The sequence below is a fragment of the Mirounga leonina genome, unplaced genomic scaffold (genome assembly GCF_011800145.1).
Source record: "Mirounga leonina isolate KUSES-001 unplaced genomic scaffold, KU_Mleo_1.0 Mir_154, whole genome shotgun sequence".
In the NCBI taxonomy this organism is placed as follows: Eukaryota; Metazoa; Chordata; class Mammalia; order Carnivora; family Phocidae; genus Mirounga; species Mirounga leonina.
The window spans coordinates 58,382,695-58,397,396 of record NW_023270389.1 but is presented as its reverse complement, the minus strand read 5'-3'; the positions used below and the strand labels follow the sequence as shown (position 1 = coordinate 58,397,396).

Here is a 14,702-nt window from a genome sequence, read left to right as displayed (position 1 = left end):
CCCTCCCCTTCCTCCCACTGGTTCCAAAGGACTCCCTGCCCCCAATTCTTGTTTGAGTTAGGAGTCAGATGTATCTACTTTGAGATTGCCTGATCTACGCATACTGCAAAGTGTGTACTTAACCCACACTGGTGGATGCTCTATAACCTAAAATTTTCTCGAGGGAAGGAATTGTAGTTTTTATCTCTGGAGATGATATCTATGGAACTGAAGTAAAATAAAAGAGAAATAGCTCAAAAAAAAAAAAATCCCCGTTTGCTCTCTCCCTATTCCTGCTTATGCTCAAGATGCTGAGCATCGTCTGTGGCTCTCATGTCAGGGGCCTTACCCTGCCAAGCCATGCGGGTCTGATCTCCGAGGGGATTTCTGGGAGCCTTGTGGGTACATCCCCCCTCCTACTACACCTGCAGTGACAGCAGCCCAGGGCATTCAAGTCTCTTGCCTACGGTCAAATGGTGAGGGGAGAGGCAGAAGGGGATGGATCTCAGATCTAGCTGACACCAGAACTCACTCACCTGCTCACTATATTTTCTCCTTTAATACATCTTATCGGGGGCGCTTGGGTGGCTCAGTCGGTTAAGCATCTGACTCTTGGTTTTGGCTCAGGTCATGATCCCAAGGTCCTGGGATGGAGCCCTGCGCCAGGCTCCCTGCTCAGAGGGGAGTCTGCCTGTCCCCCCACCTCTCCCCCTGCTTGTGCTCTCTCCCTCTCTTTCAAATAAATAAATAAATAAATAAAATCTTTAAAAAAATACATCTGATCAGTTACCCATGGCATCCCCCATTTTATACCCTTTCGTTTACTTAAGCTTCCCTCTCCAAGCACTGCTATTGTTTTTGGTTGGTGCCTGCTAGTCCATTTCCACACTGCGGTTTTTGATTTGCCAGAGTTGGGCAGAGTTCTCACTCTCCCCTGCATTAAACTTGATCAGAGGAGTATCAGAGCTCCTTGCGTCTCAACGTCCTATAGAAAGTGTCATAAAATCGTCTTTATAGGAAAGGCTGAAATTCATTAGGTATGCCCTAGTAAGGCATGGGGCACGGCTGGTATCTGCTCTGATGGGTTGCTTGTCTGTTCCGTTCGGTCAGTGCTTGAACCAAACTGTGTGGTAAGTATATTTAATATCCCCTCTGCTTCCAGAGCTACCTCTCCACAGGAATCCGCAGATGAGTGCTCATGGGAGTCTGAAGCCAGAAGTTTAACCAAATCTTGTTGCCTTTCCCCTTGAAAGACCAAGATGGACTTGGATGTATGGTCAAGCCATCAGTACCAGAGTCACTGAGGATAGTTTTTCTCCCAGAAATTTCCTTAGACCTTTGAGCAAACAGGTGTCTGCTGATCCATCTCACTCTGCTAGATACGTCCAGACACAGCTAAACATGAATGGTATGCAGTTTGGGCTCAGTCTGAAAGGTCCAAATCACTTGATTGTAGTGAGAGGGGAATGGGCATCATGGTTACTTTACATTTCTGGTTAAGTAGTAATAGGGAGAAACTCCTTTTGTATTAAAATCTTCTATGCTTATGATCTTGTCAGTCTTTGTCACTTAGTTTTTATTTTATATATTTCAAGGTAGGTCACTAGTTGCATACAAATTCGTAATTGTTATAGCTTCTTGATGGATTAGCCTTCTCTTATCACGTATATTTATCTCTTTTGCCTTGAATTCCAGTTTTTGTGTTAACAATATTGCTAAATAGCTTTCTTATAAAAGACTTCATTCATGTTTTCTTCTAGAATTTTTATTTTTATTTTTTACACTTAAGTCTTTGAACCATTGAGAGTTGATTCTGGTCAAGGTCTGAGGTACAGACCCAATTTTATATGTATTATATATTAATGCATACACACATGTATTTTGCTTTTTTTTTTTTTAAGATTTTATTTATTTATTTGACAGAGAGCGACACAGCGAGAGAGGGAACACAAGCAGGGGGAGTGGGAGAGGGAGAAGCAGGCTTCCCGCTGAGCAGGGAGCCCGATGCGGGGCTCATCCCAGGATGCTGGGATCATGACCTGAGCTGAAGGCAGATGCTTAACGACTGAGCTACCCAGGCGCCCCTGTATTTTGCTTTTGAAATATATATATCTGGTGCGCCTGGGTGGCTCAGTTGGTTAAGCGACTGCCTTTGGCTCAGGTCATGATCCTGGAGTCCCAGGATCGAGTCCCGCATCGAGTCCCGCATCGGGCTCCCTGCTCGGCAGGGAGTCTGCTTCTCCCTCTGACCCTCCCCCCTCTCATGCTCTCTCTCTCTCATTCTTTCTCTCAAATAAATAAATAAAATCTTAAAAAAAAAAAAAGAAATATATATATCTGTACACATACATATGTACATATTGTTATGAAGTCTCTTTCCCTCTCTCTTTTGCTGTTTAATAGTTTTGTGGTTACCATACCCTACCTGCCAGGTCTCTAGTCCACACCTGGGTCTTCTGATGGTGGTTAGGGGCGCCTGCAACATTAGAGAAATCCAGAGAGCAGATCTGTTTACTTCTGGGTTGCCAGGTTGTGTCTTGGTCTTCCTATTCGGCTAATTCTCAACATCCTAAAAAGCCATAGCCTCAGGCAGCAGTCAGGAAGCAGTTCTATCCAGCCGCCATTCACAAAGGTGTGTGGGATGTGAAATGACACAGGTAGAAGGTTGCTCATTGTGCTTTGTGAGTAGCAGGGAACTTTGCAAATGGCTTGTCCAGAAAGAGAAGAGGACTGGTTGAGTAAACCACAGTTCACACACATGATGAAGTACACACAGCTGTAAAAATGAGTAAAATCTCCATGTCCTGATAGGGATGATACAGGTAAGTGAAAAAAAGCAAGGTACGGAACAGTATAGATGGTATGCTATCTTTTGTGAAAGAGAAGGGGAGAAATAAGAATTTATATAGTTGTAAGAAGAGATGGATACAGGAGGAGAAGTGGGGACTGGGGCGAACATGGGAATTCTCTGTATCACAAAATGCTGTAGTTTTGACTTGTGATTTTGTAAGATGTATCTATATAAGATGATTTATGTAAGATAAAATTATAACAAAGCCCCACCAGATACAAAAGGGGTGTGTGTGTGTGTGTGTGTGTGTTCTGGTTCTTCCTCTCTGTGGCACTAAAACTCCAGGCACGGCCACAGACTCACTCCTGGTTGGTATTTCTGTGCTCTTCCTGATTCACAGAAATGATAACTGCCTTTGAATGTATTTCTTTTTGGTTTTCAGTTTTTGTATTTTATCTATCATTGCTGTATATCTATAGCAGAGGAGATGCTTGGATGTGTGAACCTTCTATGGCCACGGAAATCTTTTTCCTCTTGTTTTAACCCTTAGGATTGAAAATCCCTTTAAAATACTTCTTTTCCTGCCATAGAAAGTCTAGTATACTCAGAATAATTAAATATTTCTTGGATGATGAACCATATTAGAATGAAGTTTTTTAAACCATAAGTTTTAATGTAAAAACCATATTTCATAGAATTTAAAATGCCATCGATTGTAAGATATACCATTATTTTATGTACCATTAAAAAATGCTGCCAATTAAACTATGATGCAATGTTTTGTTACACATCCTTTGTAAGATGCATCTTGATTTCAAAGATATTAAAATGTGAAAAAATGTGCATCTTAGGGTAGATGAAATATAGTTATAAATATAGACTTGAAAGATAAAAAGGTCGAATTAAATGTACACTCATCTCAAGATGTTCCAAAAACCAGAAAGAAATATTTTGCCTAGAGCAATGCCAAGTACCTGGTAGGTACCTAAAGAATACTTGTGAGAGAATAAAGGCTTCTCATACGACATTGGATGGTAACTAAAATACAGAGAGAAGTATGAAAAATATTGTTTTTAAAAAAATTGTTAAGCATAGACTATGTCCAGCCCCTGAGCTATAACCTTAAGCATAAAAAGATAACAAAAAATAATGAGGACAAGATGGACCACCCCTTGAATAGTTTATACTCTAGTGAGAGAGACAAATATAACAAACATAGTTTGACATTGGAGGGGAAAGTGGGACAGAAGGTGTAGATTTGGGGGTTGTCTTCAGAGAGATTCAGAGAACAGCTGAAATTGTGGGGATAGATAATGACATCAAACAGGCTTGCAGCAATGAGGGGAGGGACAAGGGCAAATCCTCGGAGAGTACCTATATTAGATGGGAAGAAAAAGAGGATCCAATGAGGAAAACCAAGACATGGTTAGAGAGGTAAGAGGAAAAATTGGAGAGCAATTTGTCACTGAAGCCAGAGTTAGAGAGATGGTTTTAAGAAACGAGGAACAATCACCATTGTCAAATTGCAGAGAGATGGGGCAGGATGAGGAGTGAAGATGTTATCAGATCTGGCAGTTAGGAGGTCATCAGTGACTTCCAATAAAGTAATTTCAGGAAAATGATTGGAGCAGATGTCAGACTATAATGAGTTGATGAGTAAATGCAGGAAGAGTTTATCTTGAAAAGCTTATGAGAAGGGATAGGAAGAGGCAGGAAAAAACAGGAAGGGCAGAAATGGAATCAATCAATGCAGGCAAAAATAGGCACCAAAACTCATGGAAACAAGGCAAAGGGCTGAATGTCTAGATGTCGGCTGAATGTCAGGATGGGGAGGCAGATGGCCGCCAAGGCAGAGAGCAAATGTGGGGGCCTAGAGAGGAAAGGCAGAGAGGACAAGGGATCAGGCAATCTTTGGTTCAACTCCTAGCTCTGTCTCTTACTGTATGAATTTGGGTGAGTTACTTAACCTCTGCCCTTCAGATATTAAGAAAGAATACCCAGAAAGAAGACAGACACTCCAAAAACACTCCTACAGTAAATATGATACTTTTCTCAGAGTTTTTTTTCTTCTTATGATTTTAATGTAGGCTGATGACATAAGTCCAAAGCATAATTCTAGGAAAGAAGCCTACAAGGGGACAAAATGATGTATTTCAAGTGCACAGCTTTCTGACAGTTCAGCTTTTAAGAGTATCTAGAGTTGGAATTACAAATGGATTTCATCCTGCATGCCAGTGCTAACGAGAGGCCAATGACTGCCCGAAGCCCTGGTTGGGCAGAATCGTGTTTGAGTAAGAGTCTAGGCTCAGCATAAGAAAGGGCTATGGATTAAAGAAGTTGGAAAGAGGCTTGGAAGGAATGGTATTAAGAGTAGCGTCATGAATTTGCTGACCCTGAACCAGAGGGGGAAAATGGGCTATGTATCCATCAGATAGTTTTCCATCAATGATATTGAGCTTTTTGATAAGTATTGACTTGTTAAAAACTTCAGTGTACATTCTCTGAGGAGTACAAATACTCCACGTTATACATTAAGAGTAGAAACATAAATTGCAGCAGTCAGCTTCAGCCAGTAAGTTTGACATCCTTTTATGAACGTTAATATATGTAATCGGAATATGTTCATTCATTTAATAGAAGCCCTCTCCACCTGTTCAAGGTAGAAGACCATGGAGATATCAGAAGCAAGATCAAAATCTTCTCTGGCAAAACTCCTGGGTATGAAGTAAGACATGGAGGAAATGGAGATTAAGCTCCTGGTGCTTCATACACAATGGGCATAGAACATTTTATTTTGAGAACTTTTAAAAGTTACTATTGCCAAGCTTGCTTTACTTCAATGAAGTATCCATAGCATATGCATCTTTAAGCAATGAAACAGTAAATTTCATATGTGTATATATGTGTATATATCCAAAAGCAGCAATACTATGTTTTCAAACGAAACCTTGTCTTAAACTCCAATATAGGTAAAGCAGAGCCTTTCTGGCTAAAGAGGAGGTAGAGGGTTGGTTTTCATCCCACTTTAAGGGGCATGGAAGCCTCTGCTATAAGATCAATTAGTTATGAAACGCACCCCCAGCTCACTAAAGACATTAATTTGCTCTATTAGAATGATAATCTTTATGAACAGGCAAAATGTTGGAGCTGTTCATAAAAAAATGACAATTTTTAATTTAGTCACCTAGGGTAATTACAATCATTAAAACACATCCCCTGGAGCCTGGATTCTTCAGTCTTTAACAAAACTAACATAGCAGCACCAAGACTTAACTTCAGGACAGGAAGGCAGTGCCAGGCCCAGGCCTAGGCTTCTCTTCAGCCCATGAAGAAGATCGGATTTGCTTCTTGCTCCTCATGTGGCCTGATCTCTTGAGAACAATATCACTCCACAGCCAAAAAACCTGGAGGAATTTCAATCTTGGCATCTGTGTTCCAGAGAGCAGGAGGGAAAAAAGGGAGAAAAGAAGAAGGAACTTGCTTCTTCTAAGAGTCTTTCAGAAATCCTATCCAGCAACTCCTTAAACTCAGTAGCCAAAATTTAGTCACATGGTCACACCTAGCTGCAGAGGCTTATGTGGCACACTTAGCAAGACAGACTGACACCTTCCCATTCACACATCACTACTGTTAGTAAGGACCATCCAGTAAAAGTAAGACTTAGGCAGACTTACTATCATACCCTTGACTACTTCTATACCTTGTGTGTGTATACATATGAATAAAACCCCATGTATAGATTTTTGTTACCACCAGCACAATCAGCATACAGACCAATTCCATTACCCAAAAAGTCCTCTCACGTGCCTATCCCTTATAGTTGCACCTTCTCCCACCATTACCTCCTGGCAACCACTGATCTATTTTCCATCACTGTAGTTTTGTGATTTCAAGAAGGCCATATAAATGGAATCACATAGTAGGATTCCTTTGAGACTGCCTTCTTTCACTCAGCATAATGCCTTTGAGAGTCACTGAAGTTGTTGTACGTGTCAGTAGTTCATTCCTTTTTATTGCTGAATAGTATTCCACAGCATGAACATACCCCTGTTTGTTTATTCTTCACCTATGGAAGGACATTTGGATTGTTTCTAGTTTTTGGCGATTGTAATAGAGCTGCCATTTGTTTATGTTTTTGTGTGAACGTAAGTTTTTATATATTTTTATTATGATGAGATTACATACAAGGACATTGTTAATATAGTCTCTTCCCACACTGAAATATATGAACCTGCCGGATTTTGCCTGATCCAAAGCCAGCAGCAGACTATCACAGTTAAGAGTAAGCTCCTTACCTGTATATGACTCTCAACTCTCCTGTTTAATAGTGGTGTGGCATTAGGCAAGTTACTTCACATCTCTATGCCTCAATTTTCCCCATCCTGAAAAACTGAAACACCCGGCAGTATCCCCACATTGGTTCCCTGCCCTGTGGACTGAGGGCTAGTAGAGTGGGAAAGGCCACGTGGAAGCCACTAGATCTGCCTCTATTGAGGAAAATAATACACCCAAAGCAACACTGCATATTGGAGGGATTGCAGAGATCAGGGCCACCGTCAAAGATCTGGAAGATGCAGGGGTGGTCGTTCCCACCACATCCCCACTTAACTCTCCTATGTGGCTTGTACAGAAGACAGGCGGATCTTGGAGAATGACAGTGGATTATTGTCAAGCTGAACTAGGTGGTGACTCCACTTGCAGCTGCTGTACCAGACGTGATTTCGCTGCTTGAGCAAATTAACACATCCCCTGGAAACTGATATGCAACTCTTGGGCTGGCAAATGCCTTTTTCCCCATCCCTGTCAATGAGAACCTCCAGAAGCAGTTTGCTTTCAGTTGGCAAGGCCAGCATGACACTTTTCCTGTCCCACCTCAGAGGTATAGCAACTTTCCAGCTCTACATCATAATTTAATTCATAGGAATCTTGATCTCCTTTCCCTTCCACAGGCTATCACACTGATCCATTACACTGATGATATCATGCTGATTGGACCCAGTGAGCAAGAGGTAGTAACCACTTTAGACTTACTGGTAGGACCTTGGTATGTCAGAGGATGGGAAATAAATCTGGCACAAATTCAGGGGCTTTCTATCTCAGTGAAATTTTTAGGGGTCCTGTGGTGTGAGCATGTCAACACATCCCTTCTAAGGTAATGGATAAGTTGTTGCAACTGGCCTCTTTTACAATCAAAAAAGAGACACAATGCTGAGGGGGCCTCTTTGGATTTTAGAGGCAACATATGCCATTTGGGTGTATCATTCCAACCCATATCCCAAGTGACTCAAAAAGCTGTTGAATAAGAAGACTCTGCAATATGTCGAGAGTGCTGCACAAGCTTCTCTGCCATTTGGGCCATAGGATCCAGCAGATCCAACGGTGCTCAAAGTGTCAATGGCAGGTCCTAACAGGTGACTTGCAGCTCAGACTCTTAGGATTTTAGAACAAAGCCTGACATCCTCTATGGATAACTCTTCTCCTTTTGAGAAATAGCTCTTGGCCTGCTACTAGACCTTAGTAAGGACCTAATGCTTAACCATGGGCCACCAAATTACCATGAGACCTGAGCTGCTCATCACCTGACTCATGAAGACGGATGCTACACTCCAAAAGAACGATGTGAGTTTTCTAATTTATACAGAAATCTAGGGAACATGTGTGGGAATGGATATTAAGGGTACGGGATAATGGTGGAAGGAACACAAAGTGACATCTCAACCTCCAAAACTGTATAAGCGAATTCCTCATAACAAATCTCTTTCATATAGGGCGCCTGGGTGGCTCAGTTGGTTAAGCAACTGCCTTCAGCTCAGGTCATGATCCTGGAGTCCCGGGATCGAGTCCCGCATCGGGCTCCCTGCTCAGCAGGGAGTCTGCTTCTCCCTCTGACCCTCCCCCCTCTCATGTGCTCTCTCTCTCCTCTCATCCTCTCTCTCAAATAAATAAATAAAATCTTAAAAAAAAAAAATCTCTTTCATATATACAGTTGATCCTTGAATAACATGGGTTTGAAGTGTGCAGGTCCACTTATACATGGATTTTTTACCATATAGTACTGTAAATGTATTTTCTCTTCCTTATGATTTTAATGGCATTTTCTTTTCTCTAGCTTACTTTATTGTAAGAATACAGTAATACAATATATAACATACATACACAAAATGTGTTATTTTATATTTATTTATAATACATATAACATACAAAATAGTGTTAATCGACTGTTTGACTATGTTACTGGTAAGGCTTCCCCAGTCAATGGTAGTCTGTTACATTTTTGAGGGATTAAAAGCTATACTTGGGCTTTCGCCTGCATTGGGGGGGTCAGCAATCCTAAACCCTGCCTTGTTCAAGTATCAACTGCAAAATGAAAGTCACATATATATTCCTATTGGTTTCATTTCTCTGGAGAACCCTAATATAGGCAAGTTATGTAACATCTCTATGTCTCAATTTCCTCATCCTGGAAAATTGGGATAAACACTTTCTAGCTCCCAGAGTTGTGAGGATTAAAAAAAAGAATTGATACACGGAGTTTGCTGAGGTCAAAGCAGTGTTTTATACATTTTTGTATTTTAATCACCTAGTAAAGTTTCTGGCAGAATGCAGATGCTCATAAATACTTGTTGAATAAATGACTTTATCAATTTTTAAAATAATCCTAACATATATAACTGTATTATTCATTATTTTTTATTCAGCAAATATTTATGAATACCTACTATGCCCAGGCATAAATATTTTCATTAAGAGGAAAATGAATCATTGATACAGACTATTTTAAACTATTTTTTTCCTCACAGAGCTATTCTTCCTTAAATAAGAATTCATTCCATGAAGATTATGGAAATGAGATAAAGAATGAATAGCACATGCACTAGCTTCAGTTACTTTCTAAAAGTCATATTAATTTACTTTTTGAACTAAAGAGCAAAACAAAGATTAAATAGAAGCTAGGAATTTAAGTAAAAGTACTCAGGTTCCTTTTCGTAGTGGAGGTAATTTCAAATTCCTTGCCCTCGGAGCAGGGGCAGGTAATTAACTGTGTTTCAAATAGGTTGATGATTTTGAAACTTCCCCCACGGTAATGCCGGTGAATCTAACTTAGGCTATATTTCCGGATTAATTGTAACGTGATTGAAATTTGCATTTCCTTAATGGAGGGTGGTGTGGCTTGAAATAATTAGATTATATGGTGGCCCAATTATTTGGTTTGAGCAGTCCCGCACACACCCTAAGGCTTAATTACCATGAATAAATCAATCCCACCCCAAATTCATTGGCTGTCACTGACAATAGCTTCAACTGTACTTGCACAGGGTAAGGAATTCAATGAGGAGGCTAAGACCCGTGATTAAAACGTTAGCCGTTAGAATAACCGCTGACTCTTAGAGATCCGTTTTTCTTCAATGTAGAATCTGCAATTCTACTCAATTTAAACTTTGCAGTCATTTCTCTCTTCAAGACAGACTATCTAGGGTTGAATTTCTTTTTTATTGAAGAGATGTATTTAAGTAAGAGCTACACACGAGGTGGGGCTTGAACTCAGGACGCTGAAACCGGCGTCACATACTCTACCCACTGAGCCACCCAGGCGCCTCCTGAACTCTTTTTTTCTAACTTTGCTTATGAGATAGGCTTTTCTTTTCACTCTTAAAAAAAAAAAAAACTGGAAAAATTTTAGGTTTTTTTTAAAGAATTCGTGAAGTAATTATAACTGGGTCTTGTCCAGAGAAATTTACCATTAAAGAAATCTTAGAACACGACTGAAATAAAGATATTTACAATAGAAACGCCTACTATCATATTTGCTCTGAGGAACACAGCCAAGTAAAATTCTGGATGAAGCTACTGCTGATTTCGATGTTTATATTTATTAGGTCACCAGTTTCCAGTTTACGGCTAGCTTTTAAGTATGTTCCTAAGCCAAAGGAAGGGGAGCGTGCCTATCCGTGGGCGAGGGAATCAGCTCTTGGTTTCGATCGGGTGAGCGGCAATCCAGGCGCAAGAAAACCCCAGGGAGGGTGGGGGCGGAAATTAGCGACTTAAACGCCCAGCTCCCGAGAAGGCGGCCGGGTATTAGAAACAAGTAGAGCAGAAGAGATTTGGGGCTAATTAAAAGCAGCACAAGACACTCCCCCTCACGTTAGCCGGGCCGGGTCTCCAGCATTTGCAGAGTTGGGGGCGGGGACTAGTTAGGATTCAAATTTAAAGCGGGACGCCCGCGCAGAGCTCAGCAGGTGCCTTCAGCCCTGCTCCCCGCGGCGGGCATTTCCGCCCCTACCTGCGCACCGGGCCGGAAATTACCTAGCAGGGGAGCTGCCCCTCCTTTGTTGTCAGCGGTTCCACAGCGCGGAAAGCCTTAAAAAGTGCGCAGCGGAGGGGACGCGGGGACTGGTCCGCCCACGAGGACTCCACGCGTTTCCACGCTCTTGGCCGCCGTGTCCCCTGCCCTTCCTTTAAAATGCCACTGTCCATTGGGGGGACGTCGGAGTAAAGCTGGGAGGGCAGTGAGGCGGGAGAGAGAGGGAGGATTTTAAGAAGGGACGAGCGCTCAACGTACTACACAGGTTACGCTTCAAGAAGGAGCCCAGGGGAGGTAACGCATGCGCCGCCTGCATTTCAGGCGCGTGGAGAAAGTTGCGCATGAGCAGAGCCGAAAGAAAAAAAAATGCAGGGAAGGGGTGACTGGCAGGTTGAGGGCGCTTTAGCTACTGAAGAGCCACAGCGGCCAGGAGGCGCGTGCGCAGAGCGCCCGAAGGGGTGGGGCTCCTCTAAGGGGTCGGCCTCGCGCGCCCCCTGGCGCGCGCCCGGGGAGAAGAGGGAGCGGGAGGGGGCGGAGAGGAGGGAGGAGGCACGGAGGGCGGGAGGGGGGAGGGGAGCCAGAGCGAGGGAGGGTTTATCGACCGGGCGATTTTGGTTAAAATATTCAAAATGGCGGACGGAGGAGCAGCGAGTCAAGATGAGAGTTCAGCCGCGGCGGCAGCAGCAGCAGGTAATCATTACAGCATTTTACATATTCATATTCATACTCAACCCCGGCTCCCGCTGCCCCCCCCCGCGACTTAGCATAATTTATTAGTACTCAGGATTATTATAATTAACGGCGGGGAGATGGGGGGCCGGGGAGCACGGAGCCCCCGCCGGGCGCCGAGCGGAGGGGGAAAGAGGCTTGGAGCGGCCAGGCGGAGGGGGAAGACAAGGGGCAAAGGGGGCTGCGATCCACCGCCCTCCTCCTGCCCCCGGCCCACCCCGCCGCCGCCGCTGCTCGCTCGCCCGCCCGCCCGCCGGCACCGGCCCTCCTCCTCGGCCGGCGGCCGCCGCCGCCTCCTCGCCGCGGTGCCCGAACCCGAGCGGGTCCGCGGCGGGGCCGCGGGGCCGGGGCACAGGGAGAGGACAATAAAGACATTTTACATATTCATAGCCGCTGGGCCGGCGGGGCGCGGGCGGGCGACCCGGCCGGGCGGGCGCGGGGTGGGGGGGGCGTGGAGGGGGATGGAGGTGGTGGAGAGCACAATGCCGGGGAGGCGGCGGGGCCGGAGCGGACACCGGCGGCCGGACAGCCACACGCGCCCCCCCCCCCCCGCCCCGGGAGAGGGCCCGGGCGGGGGAGGGGGGCGCCCGGGGAGAACGTTCTGCCGGCGCCCGCGCCCCGCAGCCGCACGGGGGTCCGAGCGGGGCTGAGCCCGGGGGTCACGGCCCCGGGCACCTCGGCCGCGCCCCGCCTGTCCCCCGTGTGGCGGCCTGACCTGAGCCAGGCCTGAGCTCTAGGTGGGTAGGGGTGAGCGGTCGTGGGCGCTGTGAGGTGGCCTCGGGGCGGCGGGGTTGGGGAGCCCGCGCAGGGGTCCGCTTCGCACCCTCCGGGACGGACAGGATTGAAAGGCGGCCCTCGTGGAAAGTTCCCCTCGGAGGGGGATGTCCTCTGGGGCAGCCCCATGTGCTCTGGACCATCGGTCAGCAGTCCCTGTAGGTCCTGGAAAAGCCCACTCTCCCTCGTGGGTCGTACTTTTCTTCGGGGAGTTGGGTTGGAGGTGCCTGGCGTGGTCTGATCTTCATCGCCGCCCTGCCCCTCCCCGCGCCCCCGCCTCTGCGCCCGACCGGGACGGACGCGGCCGGGGGCCCTAGGGGGCCTCTGGCTCCCAGGCCCCAGAAGCACCCGGAGGCCTCTCAAGAACTCGGATGTAGAGGGCTGCCCTCTTGCCCCTGCCCCAGAACCGGCCGGCCTGACAAGTTGATAATATTCTAGATTTCCCGTCTCCTGTTGGGAGTTAGGTAGGGGCGGGGATCCCCCTCCCCGGTTCTGTGGTGGTGGTTTCTTGCTGGGTGCTGGGTCCTCTTTACTCTCTGCTTAGCCGAACCTCTCTCATTTGAATAATGTCTAATTCGGGGAGGTTTATATTATTGAAATGGCCGCCTGGCTTTCCCCGCCTCTCATGTTTAGTAATTCAGACCTTTAATAACAGCCACTCACAGCCCAACGCCGTGTTTATATTTTACATTCGCCCCATGTGCTTTTGTGGTTCGATATGATTCTTTTTTTTTTTTTTTCCTTGGCAATCCACGGGGCTCTGAGATCAAACCCAGACTGTGCTGGGAAGAGCAGGGGGAGAGCTAGGCCTTGGCTCCTCTAGCAGTTGCCTAGGCCTCATTCTCTGCCGCTTGATTTATTTACTAATAACCAAAATGACTTTCCCCCACCAACTTCCATACACATACCCGTCCTCCGCGGGCAAAACAAACCCTCCTGGGGCCTTAACCAGCATTAAGGCAGCTCCTAGCTAAGCTTCAACTCTGTCGCGTTTTGTTTTCTCTTAAAAAGACTTTCTTATAGTTTGCAGTAATATTAGGCCTAAGGAAAAATTTTTTTCTCATTTTCAGAGGCGAATGAAACCTATTTTGATTTAATACAAATAAATCACTTTACTTTAGTGATAGTTCTCCCCTGCCCCTTGGCTTCTACTTCGAAGTTAAACACTTTCAGGCTTTGTAAAGGTCTGCAGAATTTGTAAAACCAATAGGCTTTTTTTTTTTTTCCCTAGGAGTTGTAGAGTAAGTGTTTTAGAAATTCCAATTAACAGCACTTTCAGAATGTCTCAGTGCTGCATTTCCTTTTCAGCTTCTTCATTCTGATTTAAAATAGGGCTGATATTAATTTTGTGCTATCCCTGTCAAGGTTTGCTTATTTTACCGGTACCCTTCTAAAGACAGAAAATGGGGTTGTGTTTTCTTTGAGTGTTTGTGTCATGGTTAAATGAGGGAACATAGAAGAATAAACATAGGCATTGTGTCTACCCTGATCTTGGAACTTATTCTCCTCCCAACACACCCACCTCTCTTGAAGTTGTCAGAATTGATTTTATGTTTTATGTAAAATTAGGACAGTTGGTCTGTGAAAGTTAGGCTAACTTTTGTTATTTAGAAGAAACAGTAATTTTCATTTTTTGGTCTTTCCCTTGGTAAAGTTTTCTTTCCTTTTTATTTTATAGTTTTAGTGTGTTTTTTAAAAACACAGTGTTGTTTCTCATTGGTGTTTTTTTATTTTATTTTTTTTTTACCCCTGCTAGTAAAGTACCAGAGAAGTGTTATTTAGCAGGGATGTGTTAAACCTTTGAAATTAAAAGGCACTTTATGGTCAGTTGCTAGGTACATATTTTGGGAGACATTAGTCTTCAGTTTAATTTGTAACAAAATTGTAGATTTGATGGGCTAACAGCAAGCCAGTTTCACATTACCAGTTCTCATCATTTTTCCTCTTTCACCTCCAGTAGGCAGGCCCTGAATGCAGCAGGAAAAAAATGTGTAGCTTTCATGTGAATGTTCAGGTGAATGACTGCTTTGGAGACCTGAAGCATGAGGTCGAATGGACACAAAGCAGTAATAAGATTTCATGCCTTAAATAGCATATGTTTTTGCACCCGATTCCCAAGATGTGGTC

At 44.6% G+C, this 14,702-nt stretch overlaps 1 protein-coding gene across 1 annotated transcript in view; it reads left to right on the top strand.

Annotated features, from left to right (window-relative positions):
- Nucleotides 1-11,695: 11,695 nt before the first annotated feature.
- The window catches only part of POU2F1 (POU class 2 homeobox 1), a 189,874-nt gene continuing 186,867 nt past the window's right edge, over nt 11,696-14,702 (top strand). The window contains exon 1 of the mRNA XM_035010918.1: nt 11,696-11,762. Coding sequence (XP_034866809.1) covers nt 11,702-11,762 — 61 coding nt within the window. The 5' untranslated portion in view covers nt 11,696-11,701. The remainder of the gene's footprint in view (nt 11,763-14,702) is intronic.